The sequence below is a fragment of the Schistocerca piceifrons genome, chromosome 2, assembly GCF_021461385.2.
Source record: "Schistocerca piceifrons isolate TAMUIC-IGC-003096 chromosome 2, iqSchPice1.1, whole genome shotgun sequence".
In the NCBI taxonomy this organism is placed as follows: domain Eukaryota; kingdom Metazoa; phylum Arthropoda; class Insecta; order Orthoptera; family Acrididae; genus Schistocerca; species Schistocerca piceifrons.
In genome coordinates, this window is record NC_060139.1 from 120,158,132 (window position 1) to 120,174,824 (window position 16,693).

Sequence of the window (16,693 nt, forward strand, 5' to 3'; positions counted from 1 at the left end):
AATACAATACTTTAATAATTTATGTGAAAATATTCAAAGTGTTATACATGAAGCATTTCTTGTTTGATGTTCACATGTTCACCCACAAATCATCACTGTCATATACTGGCACCTAGGGTGCTACTCAAGAGGGTTAGTCCTTCAAGTCTGAGAATTATATATAATTTATTCCATATGAGGTTCACCGACTTTGAGCTACACCCAAGTAAATATGCATATGTGACCTCTCATAAACACCCGCCTCTCATGCGTTCCATGTCCTTGTTCGACATGTTCCACTTCCTTATTATTCACTCATTAACTAGATCTAAGGAACACAAAATAAATAAAGCATACAACACTAACTGAACAAAAATGTATCAGTTCATATTTTCAGAACGAATTTTCTGTCTGCAGTGGAATATGTGCCGATTTGAAATTTACTGGTAGATTAAAACTGCGTCTCACATTGGGACTCTAACCTGGGACCCTTGCCTTTCACATGCAAATTCATGGAAGCTGTCCCACATGTCTTGGGGGACTAGTACTCCTGCAGTCCTGGTTTGCTACAAAATTTTAATCTGCCAGAAAGTATCAATTAGTATCCTTCATAGGGGCTGACATGGATCAGCTGGAGGCTCAAAGCACCCTCTGCGTGTCCTTCTCCCTCTTAGAATAGGTTGCTTCAACTCTGCCCCATGGGGCATAAATGACTGTAAGCACATGCAGACTGTCAACTGGACAATTGCAGGTAGCAGGCTACCCACCTGTAGCACACACTGTGTACATTGACTGGTGTAACAGGACATTTAAATAAATTAAATATGGTATTTCAAATGAAGGATGTACTAATTATTAATTTATGTGATAAAATTAATGTGTTAATGAATGAACTGTGTTTATTTGAAATGCAGCGTGGTGCAGGAAATTTAATTTCTTTTAATGTCTTCATATGCTACAAGTACCTCTATACATGCTTTATGGTTTGTTAGCAATATATTGTGTAGCTTTGACCAAGTGTTGAGACAAGGATTCAGGACGTGCATAGCCTAGAAAATGAATTGAAATTAATTAGCACTCTATTTTCAGTTGCACCAGGTACTGTACATTTGGAAATGCAATTAGAAGTGATTGGTTAACAATACTGCACTCTGCTCAGGTACAAGTACTACAACAGCACAAATGTGTTGGTTGGTATTGTGGTGTACATATAGAAGAGTTTCCCAAGCTATACAGAAACTTGGCTGACATCAGGTCTGTGGGTCAACATTTTGTTGCGAATAACGTTTTTCTGTCATGAAAATTATTGAAAAATTCAGGACAGTTGCAGCTTCATGATCTACTGCCGATGAGCATTCTTGGACTTGCACCAGCATGGGGTCTTATGCTTTATTTCATCACTTATGAATAAAAAGAAATTGCCATGTTCCACAAATCTAATAAAATATTAGAATTTATATTTACCTAAGTTGAATTAATTTGTTAAAAACCATCCTTTTCATATTTTCCAAGATTTCGTCAGCTCACTTGCATGTTTTAATGTGTGCTAAATGTTGGCTGCCTGTATGGGACCTATTCTTCCCTGTGTGCTCAGCAACCAGGTACTGGATATAAACACCGTCTGGTGTCATATGCTCGTTTACAGACCACATTCTCTTGATCTTCATTGAGTGCCATTTGAAATCTTAACAAAAACAAAACACTTGTAACAGCATTATCAAAGCTTTGGTGAATATTAAAATACATATAATTCAGTAACACAACAGAACATATTTTGGAATGTCAGCTCTTTCTGTCATTTAGGGAAATTAAAAAGAAAAGTGATTTGGATTGCAAATCTGGTGTACTGTGTTCAGTTATCACTAACTGTGCTGAGTGCAAGCTGTCGTAACAACCAGTGAACCTTCATGGCACAGTCTGAAGAGAGAAAGTTAACATAATAGGCTGATATTTGATGAATTAATGTCACCTACATGTATTGTTAATTGATTTGATCCTCTTTGTTAGTGATAAATTACTTCTGTATCTGCTCCTTGATGTGTGTAAAATGTGAACAATATTGTTATCTAGGTATGGGTGGTGCCCAGCATCATAGCATGTTTTGCCCTTATACAGCGAGCAACTAGCTGGCCACAGTACTGGTCTGCAGTGATATATGGTTCTGCCCTTGTGCTTCTCTTCTCTGTATCAACTTTCTTCCATTCAGTCTTCTACTGTAGTCACAACAGGTATGCTTAGATTTTAATATTTATACATATTTACAGATGTTAGAAATTCACAATAACGGGCAGAAATTAGTCACGTCAGTTTGTCAGATAGCAGTCTGTGAACAAATCTTTTGCATTATAGTTGTACTGCTAACAGTGATAAAAACTGACGATGATGATGCCAGTGTGACCAATTGCATCTTATTCAGTTAATGTGTTTATTTTTAATGTGGTTTACAGCAAAGGGGCCTGTGCATTGAAGTCCACATATGTTCTGAATATCCAGTGGTGTGAAAATTGGGAACTGGTTTCTAGCTGCTTCCCATTCCTACATCTATCTTCCTTTAATTTTCTTCTGTTTCTGCTGCTTCTTTTTTTCTTCCTCTGTTTCTTTCTTCATTTTAAAATATATTGGTTATATGCATTAGAGTGACCCCCAGATGGTAATTGGTTTTGGTTTCTAGCTTCTTTGTTGAGAATACTTTATAGTCAAAAAGAGAGCAAAAAGAAGAAAAGGAAACAGTATAAACATATTGCATGTTTGAAACATTCAGCTTAATTAAACATGAAAAACAGCTTATATTGGTCAATGTTATCTTTATAATCAGGTACCTGACCCATGATTGGTGAACGGTGTAAGATGTGCAGCAAGAGTGCATGTGGTAGCCATTTATTTGAAAAAGAAATCGTGTGTAAGTTGTAAGTACCTAATTTCCAGCTTACAACTTATAATCAGTGACATAAAACTGTGCAAGATATTGTGACCTTATAAGAAAAATCAACGAAATTGGAAAGAGAAAGAACTTTATTGAGCAAAACACAAAAGGAAAATTTTTGTTGCAGAAAGGTAATCAAATTTTCTGATGTAAAGGAGCTCTGATTTTGTCGTCAAAACATTACAAAAATACACCTAATATCTAGAAGGTTCTAGAAGTAAGTTCTTGTAAACTTAGACATCTGCTGATAGTGAAGAGCTAAGCATACATACTGAATTTCATTGTAGAAATCATCACAAAATAAACAGCCTAGTCAAACCAGCCAAGAAGTTCAGTTCCATCACTGCATTAGGTGTGGCAAATTTTCACTACGGAATAACTGTTACAATGTGGACATTGTAACATAGCAATTGCCCACAAGTGTAAACATACAAGAACTTAGATTACCCAAGGGGGGAAGAGAGGTGCAGGGGAACACGCCTCGCCTCCCTCTTGCAGAGTTGGCAGCCAACACCCATGTTTTGTGCTTCTGTGAAATTGCAGCTGACACATGGTCATTTGAAAAATATGAGGGTGGTTTGGAAAGTTCTGAGAATCACCACGAGAGGTTAGCGCTAGCGCAGAGAGTTGTTCACGTGATATTCATTGTGCTGTTGCCTGTAAATACGTACCACGTCAGTGCTCTTGGAAGAGAGTTGAGAGCTGTGTTGGTGATGTGGCTCTGTTGTTGTTTCCATGTAGTGATTTGCAAAGATGGAAAAAATAAAGATTCAAGCAGTGATTAAGTACTTCATAAAGGAAGATATGAAAGCAAAGGACATTCTTGCTGATTTCCAGAATACAATGGGGGTCTCTGCTCCTTCATATTCAACTGTTGCCAAGTGGACAAATGAATTTAAATTTGGTCAGGAGAGCTTAGATTATGATCCGTGCAGTAGTCGGCCAAGAGATGTCACTACTTCAGAAATCATTGCAAAAGTGCACAAAATGGTCATGGAGGATTGCCAATTGAAAGTGCATGAAATTGCTTACGCTTGCAAGATGTCATCTGAAAGGATATATCACATTTTAACTGAAGAATTAGAAATGAAAAAATTATCTGGAAGATGTATGCTGCAACTCTTGATGCTGGATCAAAAACGCATGCCATCACCACGGCAAAATTACACGAACTAAGGTATGAATTGTTGCCACACCTGCCTTATTCACGTGATATGGCTCCATCAGACTTCCATCTCTTCCCAAAACTGAAAATGTTTCTTGGTGGATGAAGATTCATTTCAAACGAAGAATTGATAGCCGGAGTTGACAACTATTTTGCAGGTGTGGAAGAAACTCATTTTCGAGATGGGATCAAGGCACTGGAACATCACTGGACCAAGTGCATTAATCTACAAGGAGACTTCATGGAAAAATTAAAAAAAGTTTCAGTGATGTAAATACTTTTTTTCTATTCCACTCTGAGAACTTTTCAAACCACCCTTGTAAGAAAATAATGAGCAATTATTAATACAAAACAAAGCAGTTTTTGATAATGGCTACGACATAATTGCTTTCTTTGGTTGGCAATATCTTTTACGAGGAAATTCAGGCCAGACCTCTAGCAGTATTTTACACAACCATAGTTTTCAGACCCCTTCCCACCTGAAACTATCATTTGTAAGTAAAGAAGTGGAAACACATGACTAAAAGTGTACAGAGTATGTACATGCAATATGAAAACATATTAACTACATAAACAGGTTAGGGAGATTGACCTCTTACTGTTCAGGAAATTAGGGAACAATTTTATAAATACGAAGGTTTCAGAAATAGTGAGTATGGCGTTAAACAAGCTATGTGATATAAGTTCTGTTCCTCTTACGGACAAGAACCATGTGTTTTTAGAAGGACCCAGGGTAAAATGTGCAAGTATTTTGTCCTGTGAACAACAGATTTTTATTTAAATTTTATTTGTGAGGGAGAATACATTCACATTTAAGAGTAACGGTATAGCATTAGCTGTTAATAACATTTTTTCCGTGACTCATTTCTTGTTATCAAAGTTATTAATGACTTAAACATCATTGAAGCTGCTGTCTGCATGAAACAAGATGCACATTATCAGCTTGGTGTTTCAGTGAAGTGAACTACAGTACCTGTCGTAGGTAATTCAGATGACTTTAGTCTCTGGCATGATGTACACATAGCTTATGCAAATATTTTATCCTGTGACTCCTGTTACAATTTTGTGTTGACAAGAGCCTCTACATGCAGGCATTTACTAGTGAGCATTCATTCTGAAGTACACTAAATGTAATCTGGCTGCTATCTAAAGCCATGACTAGGAATGATTCTTGTTTTGTCAATTTTATATATGACAAGAACCACTTGGCTTCAGCTAATGTAAAGTACCATTATGTGATGTAGCAAGGCCCACTCCTTCTGAAAAAGATATTTTTAGAAATATTGAAGCCTAATAAACCTTTGTTTTGCAACTGGTTGGCTGGTTGTTTCAACATCTTCACCTGTGGTAGACATTACAGACATCTCTGTTCTACAAGGCTTTCAACTTTGCTTTCGCCGTTTGCCGAAAGGTAGCGACAGCGGTAAGTAGCGGTCGAAACAGATCGCAGACGTCAGGCAGTTAGCTTGGACCTTGGTCAACATAGCCTCATTCAAACATTAGTCGATTTGTGTGTGCATCATAAAGTTGTTCTTGATTGAAAATGTCAGTTTACGAGCCTAATTCTCGTCATTTGCGGGAGGTGTTACTGTTTTGTTTCAATATGAAGAAAACAGTGGCTGAGTCTCATCAAATGCTCTCAGGTACATATGGTAAGGATGCTATTAGTGAAAGAATGTGTCTTGAGTGGATTCAACTCTTCAAGAACGGTGATTTTAACATCGTAGAGCGGCATAGTTGTGAAAGAGAGATGTTTTCGAAGATGCAGAAGTGGAGATATTGCTGTGTGAATACTAGCGTCAAACTCAAGAAGAATTGGCACAATTAGTGGGAGTGACACAGCAAGCCATTTCAAAACATCTCAAGGCTATGTGCATGATTCAGAAAGAAGGAACTTGGGTCCTGTGTGAGCTGAAACCAAGAGACGTTCAACGGCATTTGTGTGTTTGTGAACAGTTGCTTCAGAGGCAAAAATGGAAGGGATTTCTGCATCGCATTGTGACCGGGGATGAAAAATGGGTTCATTACGATAACCCTAAATGCAAAAAAATCATGGGGATATCCCGGCCATGCATCCACGTCGATGGCCAAACCGAATATTCATGGCTCCAAGATCATGCTCTGCATTTGGTTGGACAAACTCGGTGTCATGTACTATAAGGTGTTAAAACCAAATGAAACAATCACAGGTGCTTGTTATCGAATGCAATTAATGCGTTTGAGCAGAGCATTAAAAGACAAACGGCCGCAATACAGTGAAGGCACGATAAAGTGATTTTGCAGCATGACAACGCTCCACCCCACATTGCAAAAGAGGTCAAAACATACTTGGAAACTTTAAAATGGGAAGTCCTACCCCACCTGCCATATTCTCCAGACGTTGCTCCCTCTGACTATCACCTGTGTAGATCAATGGCGCATGGCCTGGCTGACCAACACTTCCGATCTCATGAAGAAGTCCAAATTGGATCGATTCTTGGATCGCTTCAAAAGATAAACAATTTTTTCAGTGTGGAATTCGTACACTGCCCAAAAGATGGGAGAAAGTAGTGGCCAGCGAGGGAAAATACTTTGAATGATACAGGTGTAACCAATTTGTTTCGTTAAAGCCTCAAATGTTGGGGAAAAAACGTCGGAAGCAAAAATTGTACACCTTGTAGAAGAAGGTATTTTCCTTGACAGACTGAAATTGTCTGTTGTCAAATTTTTGTATAAAAAAATCAATGGAAACTCCAGGTAGGAATATCAACGATGTAGGAAAAGATAGATTGCTACTTTTGCAAGAGGTGTTCTTGCTTGTGGTGAGAGAGAGAGTGCATGTGTTTACTGCCAAAGGCTGTGGCCGAGAGCTAAATGTGAGTGTCTTTTTAATCGTGCCTGTCTGCAACTTGATGTGTCTTCTTCACAGTAAGTAGCAATCTATCTTTGTATAAACAAGGTAGAAAAGGATGTTTAAGGTTGCAGGTCTGTTAACTTGCTCTCGAACACTAACAGATAAACTGTGAAAGTAATTCTGGATTGTGCCATTAATTCTGAGATGCTTCTGAGACTAGTATAAGAGGTCCAGATTGTTAGGATTTTTACAGAACTCGCTAAACCAGTAAGTTGCTGGAGTACTACATCAGCAGCAGAGTATTTTATTCATTAAACACTTGGAAACATTCCACAAGTACATTGATCTCTCCAAAACTTTTGAAATGATACACTATACATACATTTTAAAAAGCTTTCAAACTATGGTGTCAGTGGAAAACTTTGAATTGGAGCCAGAAACAAATTTTTATGTTCTCAACCATTTGCATTCAAATTTAAATTTTTATGCAGTGTGAAAGAGACTCATTAGGCCATGTTATGACTAGAATCATAATAGTAATAGCACTCAGAAACTATATGATAAGGCAGAAATAATACAAAGGAAAAGATTCAGGATAAGAAACATAATTTTGGCATTTCTCAAGACTCCATATAAGGCCCATTCATCCTTACATCAGTGATTTCCATTTCCTTACAGGGGAAGTCTGTGAGCTCAATTGGCTAAAACCAAATAAAAATGATTTTGAAGTAGAGAAATGTGTATATTCTACCACCATCAAGCTCATTAGTTTGTAAATCTGTGCATTAATGTAGAAACAGTGTCTGAAGGTTAACAGATCCAAAGACTATAGACTCAAAGCTTAATGAAGAAACAGTATCATGTTACAGACAATTATAATTGCCAGATTCAGGATTGTTATAATAGATATTATATGGCAAAAAACTGAACCTTTGCAAGAAACAATGTATTTTAACAGATGCATTAGTTACAGATTTAAATTTCCCAAAATAGCACTTACTGTGGTGTTCTACATTCTTCCCTTATTTGACACCACAGTGCAAATCAAATATGTAGTTTAAATGAAGTGATTCAAACACAGAAGAATGGAACAGTGTGCACACTTGACAAGGTCAATATGTGGACATTTTTAGTTAACCATGTTGGAAGGCAGTTGGCACAGACTGAAGTCTGTGACATGCATAGAGTCACTACTGCATTGCTCATCACTCAACGTGCTGTGGTAGTTGGCACACTCCACTTGCCACTCTATTTTCTCAAACTACTATAATTTCATACTTTTGTTAATTTGTAGTACTTGTTTGCAAAAAGCTACAGTTATTTTTGTAACTGTGTTCATCATATGCACACATCATGTGATCATAAAAAAAAAATTTATCCCACCGTGCCCTTGTATTTTATGTTAGTTTTACACCTTCAGTGACAAACTACACTTTGTGGTGCCAGATCTTCATGGATCCATAATACACTGACAGGGGGGGAAAAATAATAATTGCAACACCAAGAAAGAGCTGTGCAACATATACGGAAGTTGGTAGGTGTGTTCCTGCAACTGAAAGATGATGTTTGCACCAGTTTCAAAAGAGTGGTGCTGGCAGTGCCACTGTGAGGTTGTAAATCAGTTTTGCTTTAAATACACACTGTAACAGTTGTGAGTTTAGTTACCTTTGACGTTGAACGTAGTGAGTTGATGTTAGTCAAGAATGCCTTTAAGGCAACGAAGATGCCATGATCATCTCACCGAGTTTGAACATAGTTGTATAATAAGACTATGAGAAGCTGGATGTTCCTTCTGCAATATTGTAGAAAGACATGGCACAAATGTAACAGCTGTGTATGATTATTGCTGGGAGTGGAAGTCACAAGAATGTTTGGTTGCAAGAAGACCAGGCTCCGGACAGCCACATGGCACTGAAAGGTAAGACCAATTTGTCTGGCATATGGCTCTGGCACATCGTACTGCATCTGCAGCAGCAATTTGAGCAGCAGTTGCCTCCACAGTGACACAATGAATTGGTTAATTCAAGGACAGCTCTGAGCCAGATGCCTTGTAGCATGGGTTCCATTGGCCCCAAGCTACTGCCATTTGTGATATCAGTGGTGTCAAGCAAGAGATCATTGGAGGGCAAGGTGGACTCTGTTGTGTTTTCTGATGAAAGCTGGTTCTACCTCAGTGCCAGTGAAGGCTGTATGTTGGTTAGGAGGATGCCAGTTGAGGGCTTACAACAAACCTGCCTGCATGCTGGACCCACTGGACCTACACCTGGAGTTATGGTCTGGGGTGTGATTTCGTGTGACAGCAGGAGCACTCTCGTGGTTAACCCATGCAGCCTGACAGCAAAACTGTACATCAGTTTGGTTATTCGACTTGTGCATAATGCTTACCTACATACCACTGTTGTAACCCAACATAATATACAGTGTGTCGACATGTTGACTTGACCCGCTCGATCACCAGATCTTTTTCCGGTGGGGCACGTATGGGACATCATCGAACAACTACTCCAGCAATATCCACAAACAACAACTGTATTGACCAACCAGGTGCAACAGGCATGGAACTCCACCAACATCTGGCACCTGAACAGCACAATACAAATATGTTTGCATGCTTGTATTCAACATTGTGGCAGTTATACCAGCTATTAATGTACCAGTGTTTCTGATTTGCAGTGGCTTATATCACTCCTGCTTATGTTAGCAGTAGTATGCTACCAGACAAATGTATTCCTGAAATTTCTGTACTCTACATTAAATATTTTTGGTGTTGCAACTTTTTGTTGTTATTTATATAACCTTTTAGGGTAGCATTTATATTAGCACACTTCAGTAATTTTTTGTTGTTACATTATTCCTGTTCCAACTTTGACCTGAAGATGATCTGCAGTGCAAATTGAAAGTTGATGTTTAATATGATGTCATCTCTTTGTTTGTTCAGGAATAACTTTATGGTAAAGATCATAATAGTACAGTCACTTGTGGCAAGGCGTTTTTCAACATTTCAGCTTCTGATCTTCCTGACTATTTGTTTGTTAACTATTGTGATGTTTGACTGTATTGCACTTTGCACCAGCCCTCCCTTCATATGTGGGTGGGTTTCCAATTCTGTTGCCATTTCCATATTTAATTCCATTAAAGCTTTCTGCAGAGTTATACCTCTTTCAGCATGCACTGAACTAAACCATTATGGTGACCTGACGTTCACTTCATTGGTATACCACTCACCTTTGACCAAGTTGAGTGATGTCGTCAAATTACTGTATGTATCTGTCTATGGCATTGCTGAATTTGAAAGTCTGTTGAGGTGATAATTGAACTTCCCGTGACATTTAGAACCTTCACACAAGTCACATGTTTTGTGCTGTTTTTATGGCTAAGTTGCAGATTTATAACACTGTACATTATGACTAGCACTGCGACTGAGATTCAGAGGATAGAATGTTGATCTTCATTTTCTCAGCTACATTGCTAATTTTATTCACGAGATCCTGACGACACCTCATACAGTTTAATTGGAATATTTTTAAACCCCCTTGTGTCTTTCATTGCTGATAGTGAAATGTTATTCTGCCTAGTGATTTAACTAATTGTCTGTACAGCTTCTCAATATTATAAACTGTACTAATTCTATGAAACTTATTCAGCAAGTTCTGTAGAATCTGAGTGTCAGTATACAGGTTTTTGAATTCCTGTTGAATGCATTTGATAGCATTGGGTACCACAAGCATTACAAATTTCTCTTTCAGCCATTTGGCTCTTATTATACATCGCAACACTGTTAGCAGGTTTGATAATTCTTCTAGTGTGGTGAGGCAGAATGTCTCTTCACATTGTTTGTAGATTTATTGTGTCTGTATGCTTCTCTTTGGTATGTTTACTTCCTGTTACTAGTTTTGCTTGTGCTCTTTCACTGCATATTTCATTTGCTGTTGAAGTGGTTCAACATGTCTATCCTGTTTCAGTGTTTGTGTTAAAAACTATACTGACCTACAAATTTACAGTACTACAACATCTCTTTTGTTGCACTTGATGTTTTGCTTGGTGAATGACCCACTTTCTTTTCCAGTACTTGGATATACCAGGATTATACTTTGCAGTGTTTTCTGTCTTTAACAATTATTCTTGATACCTCGAAACACTGAATTTTGGTATCTTCTTTTGTTTTTCCTTTTTCAAGGGGCAGCACATGCTTCCAGGTTTTGTAGATGTTTTGCAGATTCCAGTCATTTTTATGCCTCGGTTGTGAATGACTCTCCTTCATCTTGATTACTCACATCTTAAGGATACCTTTTGACTTTTTAAAAATTTTGTGCCAGAAATTCTGCACCCTCTCCACTCCTAGTTTGTTCTTAGTTGGAGATTTGTGCCATATACACATTCAGCAATTTATCTTCTTGTCTTGAGGTGCTCTGTCTTCAGATATTTCTTAGTCATTCACCCATAATCAAAGCACAGAATGAGTGTGGTTGGAACTCTAAGCACTATTTCCTCACACTGACCTGCTGAAAGAAAACTGTGACCTATAGAGTATTCTGACACAAAAAATAGTGTTCAGTTTTGTTTGAGACTGGAAGTGCAATGGCCTGTATTTTTTGCAGATATATTTCTTGATGTGTAGCTTACTTGTCAAAGATAAGTGAGTGAGTGATGGTTTCTGAAGTGTAGGTGAGAAATTCATACTGCTCTAGCTGACCCCGGGCTATAGACGGGTGACTACATTGTCAGTATGTTGAATGACTGAGGGTTGAGGCTGGGTGGAGGCCAGTGAAGACCTAAAGGGAAGGAACTGATGCAATCAATGTTTTATTTTCCACTTGTATATTAGCATTGCATTGATGCGGGGAGGCGACCACCTGATGTGGGGAGGCGACCACATGCGCCCTACTCTGTGGGAAGAATGCTGGTGGCTTGTCAGACGGCAGCTAGCAATTGGTTAGCCGCTTGCGACACGTGCCTTGCTTTGCTTATGCCGGTCTTCAGTGCCACACACATGACCCTGTTACATGTGCCACAAACACTGGCATCAACAGCACAGGAAGGTGACAGGAATCGTGCAGAGGTAGCTAACTCTGTGATGAATGTCTGCACCTGGATGGCGAATGTGTGCAGTGGGGAGGCATGTCTACCTCAGTGTTGGAAGGATGCTGCTGTGCACAGGCTTTGACATGCTGCCCTCAGGGCAGGAGCCTGGTTGCTACTGGATTGAGCCAGACAGGAAGGCCCACTGCACTGTGACACTAAGTCTGGAGGGCGGACTTAGTGCAGGAAGCAGATTGCACGATGGTTTCTGCTGACGGCTCCATGCCAAATCCTTGCCTGGCATACCCCCTGAATTCTGGTGAAATTGCTGGGCTGCAAAAGAATCTGCTACAAAACTGACCACTGTTTTTTTTCAGCTAACAGCCTACCTGTTACGTCAAGGCACACCTTCTAGTCACAAACTTAATAACAGTAAAACCTGATAGTGGAGTAATCCCTTTGCCTGCACTGCAAGAACAGTGTGTTACTGCCACATTGGCAGGTCTCGAGTGAGTTCAGCCCACCTCGCAATAATTCAGCATCACTGTTGCTTTGGATGAAATGACAATACCCTGCACTACCATTGGCTACTGCAGTATCCCAGTGCACCTTCCCACAGATTTGCCCTTAAAATAATAGAGTAACTACACAACACATTGTAGGAATACATTCTTTGTAAAAACCAGTCTCTGGTAACTTTTTGCTTTTGCAAAGACAATATATTTTTTCTTTAGTTTATGAAATGTCAAAATGAAATATTTTTTCTTTTTTAATGTAATCATATAATTCTTATCAATTGATTCATTGCAATACTATGACTGCAAATGATGAACTGATCCATTTACAGATTTTAATTAAGTCTTGTGAAAAATATGACATAGGTTCAAACAGTTGACAGTTACAGTGACAGTTATTCCCTGTCTCAACAGAAGGTATTTGATTACACAACTGAAATGGCAGTATGTCATTGTCATAACTGCATGTCAGAAACAGTATATTTCCTTGATGCTCAAAACTGTGCAACACACACACTCAACACACACACTTTCAAACATTTATTATACCCCCTCAGAGAAATGTTGAACATAATGAATGATGTATCTACCCTTATAAATTTATATCAGTTTTAAATACACAGATGATGTGACTTACCGAACGAAAGTGCTGGCAGGTCGATAGACACACAAACAAACACAAACATACACACGAAATTCAAGCTTTCGCAACAAACTGTTGCCTCATCAGGAAAGAGGGAAGGAAAGGGAAAGACGAAAGGATGTGGGTTTTAAGGGAGAGGGTAAGGAGTCATTCCAATCCCGGGAGCGGAAAGACTTACCTTAGGGGGAAAAAAGGACAGGTATACACTCGCACACACACACATATCCATCCGCACATACACAGACACAAGCAGACTGCAAAAACAGCTTCCTTGAGTATACTTTTCAGTATGAAAGGGAGCAACTTCTTTACTGGTGGATAACTAAAAAGCTATCTTGATGTTGAGAGACTGTGCATTTACGTTCAGGTTTCTTGATCATCTTTTTTTGTCTGTGGTTGATTGCTGTGGCCAAAATGGCATGGAAAGATGACACCCACCAGTGGCTGAAGCGCCCAAAAAAGCTGGTCATAGGGCTTCACGATACTCATCAGTCCTGAAGACTGAATCAAAGAAGCCCTCCCAGCCAGAGAAACCCTAGGAGCAGTGAGAGAAATCCAAAGAGACCCCCAAGAAAAAGGAAATTGCAGTGGCACCCATACCACCACTACCTACAAGCTCCATGTCTGAGAATGAGGTGGAGATTCTGGCGTCCGCTGAGGGCCTAGATCTCGCTGGACCTTCAGACACAATGGATATAGACTGCCCAGGAACTAAGTCGGTGGCAGCAGGTGACCCTGAGGCGTAAACTGTCTCGTCGAGCATTTCATGCCTTCCCTGCCTCATGATGATGTCATCCTCCAGTGGAATTGCTGTGGTTTTTCTCACTACCTGGCTGAGCTATGGCAGCTTTTAAGCTTTACACCTGCATTTTGCATTGCCCGCCAGGAAACCTGGTTCCCAGCAATGTGGTCCCCTGCCCTCCGTGGCTTTAGGGGATATTACAAGAACTGTAGTCAATAGCGGGTGATCAAAAAGTCAGTATAAATTTGAAAACTTAATAAACCACGGAATAATGTAGATAGAGAGGTAAAAATTGACACCTATGCTTGGAATGACATGGGTTTTTATTAGAACAAAAAAAAACAAAGTTCACAAAATGTCCAACAGATGCTGCTTCATCTGATCAGAATAGCAATAATTAGCATAACAAAGTAAGACAAAGCAAAGATGATGTTCTTTACAGGAAATGCTCAATATGTCCACCATCATTCCTCAACAATAGCTGTAGTCGAGGAATAATGTTGTGAACAGCACTGTAAAGCATGTCCGGAGTTATGGTGAGGCATTGGCGTCGGATGTTGTCTTTCAGCATCCCTAGAGATGTTGGTTGATCACGATACACTTGCGACTTTAGGTAACCCCAAAGCCAATAATCGCACAGACTGGGGACCTGGGAGGCCAAGCATGGCAAAAGTGGCGGCTGAGCACACGATCATCACCAAACGACGCACACAAGAGATCTTTCACGCATCTAGCAATATGGGCTGGAGTGCCACTTCCCCATCTTCCACTCCCCCGGCCTCATGACCATGGACACTTACCCAGATGGGCTCTAAACAAGGCAGACTGGGAAGCTGTCACTTTTGCTGTCATCGTTGAAACTCCCCGACATGGTATCATTGATGTGGTGGTTGAGCGGGTCACTAGAACGATCATTATCTACCGACGCAAACGCGATTGCCAAGCACTTTGCTGAGCACTATGCCCGAGCCTCTGCCGTCAGAAAATTCCCCCACCCCCCACCCCCACCCCCACCCCACCCCCCCCACCCCACCCCCCCACCCCACCCCACCCCACCCTCCCAGGCAGTCACATACACCTCCACAGTGTAAACCTCGGCCGAAGCTTTGCCTGGACCTTTCACATGGCCCTAAGGACTCAGTTACTCCTGTGGCTTACAACTGTCACTTCCTCTCGATTCTTGACATGTACCAGGGCCACAAAGTGGTTTACACCGACGGCTCGCTGGCTGATGGTCACGTTGGGTTCATTTATGTTTGTGGAGGGCAAATTGAACAACACTCCTTGCCAGATGGCTGCAGTGTTTTCACTGCAGAGCTGGCGGCCATATCTCGTGCTCTTGAGAACGTCCACTCATGCCCTGGCAAGTCACTTCTTCTCTGTACTGACTCCTTGAGCGGCCTCAAAGCTATTGACCACTGATACCCTTGCCATCCTTTGGTAGCAACCATCTAGGAGTCCATCTATGCCCTAGAACGGTCCAGTCATTCAGTGGTGTTTGTCTGGACCCCAGGTCGGAACTCCAGGTAACGAACTTGCCGAAAGACTGGCCAAACAGGCTACATGGAAACTGCTTCTGAAAATCGGCATATCAATAATTGCCCAGAGTTCATTATTACGCCACAAGGTTTTTTAGCATTGGGAGGCAGAAAGGCATAATCTCAGTATGCACAACAAACTGTGCGTCATTACGGAGACTACGAATGTGTGGAAGTCCTCGATGAGGGCCTCTCGCAGGGTTTTTGTGGTTCTCTGCTGGCTCTGCCCTGACCACACTTGGGCGACACACGGCATGGCATGCGGTTGACAGTGGCCCACATACTTTTAAGCTGTCCTTCTTTGGCTGCCCTGCATCATAAACTTCATTTATCAGACTTGTTACAGCCAATTTTAGCAGACATCGGCTTATATAGTTTTACGTTTTATGCGTGAGGTGGGGGTTATCCTTCTATAATTCTATATAAGTTTTAGTGCTTGCTGTTTGTCCCTCTGTTTTCTCTCCCCTACTGCTTTTAGGTTGGAGGTTTTAATGTGTTGCAGAGTGGCTGGCTTCTCCTTTTTATTCTCATGGTCGGCCAGCCACAGTAATCTGATTTTTTGTTTTAATGTCTTCTAACTGTTTCTTGTGTTTCTCTGTTGTTTTCTCAGCCTCTTTTGTTACTTGTAGTGTTTGCTGCCTTTCCTTTATTCTTGTGGTTTTTCCTTCCTTTCAGTGTTGTGCTGTACATGTCTTTGGTTTAATTCTTTCTCTTGTGGAATTGTTCACCAGGAACAAGACACCAATGACCAAGCAGTTAAACAAGATGTTTCACAAATACTTTTACAAACTTTGGGAACAAGTTCCTTACACCAAAGCAAGAGAAAAAGTTCACATAAATGTATGTCTGAAAATCCCCCACTTTTGAGCTATTGATGAAAGGTGACATTCGATGGCTTCCAAGTTACAACCAAACAACTTCACTTATCTATTCACTTGTTTGACGCACTGCATACTAGATGGCATTATGTTGCCATTGAGATTCATTTGCATTTGTCATTCTTGAATATGTCCATTGTGTACGTGAACTACAGGTAGTAAGTTAACTGAACGTGCTCTGTTCAGACATCATAGGTTATTCATTTCATGAGCAGGCAGATGTGACTTTTATGTACGGCTACACAAATGCTAATGGACACGAGGCTGGACAGCTGTATGAGATGGTATTTTCAGACCGAAGAGAGCTGAGTCATCCAACCTTTGGATCTGTGTGTTATTGCATGGTCGAGACAGGATACAGAACGCCATAGGCTGACAGAGGAAGACCACATGCTTCTCGTACACTGGACTAGGTGGATCACGTTCTGTGGGCTGTCAAGAAGAGCCATGTACCAGTG

The 16,693-nt window shown here is 40.3% G+C and overlaps 1 protein-coding gene across 2 annotated transcripts in view; it reads left to right on the forward strand.

The window, feature by feature from the left end:
• LOC124777813 (monocyte to macrophage differentiation factor) overlaps window positions 1–16,693 on the forward strand; it is a 148,027-nt gene that overhangs the window by 85,806 nt on the left and 45,528 nt on the right. For both annotated transcript variants that reach the window (XM_047253331.1, XM_047253332.1), the window contains one exon: window positions 2,050–2,207. In XM_047253331.1, the coding sequence (XP_047109287.1) occupies window positions 2,050–2,207 (158 nt within the window). The remainder of the gene's footprint in view (window positions 1–2,049; window positions 2,208–16,693) is intronic.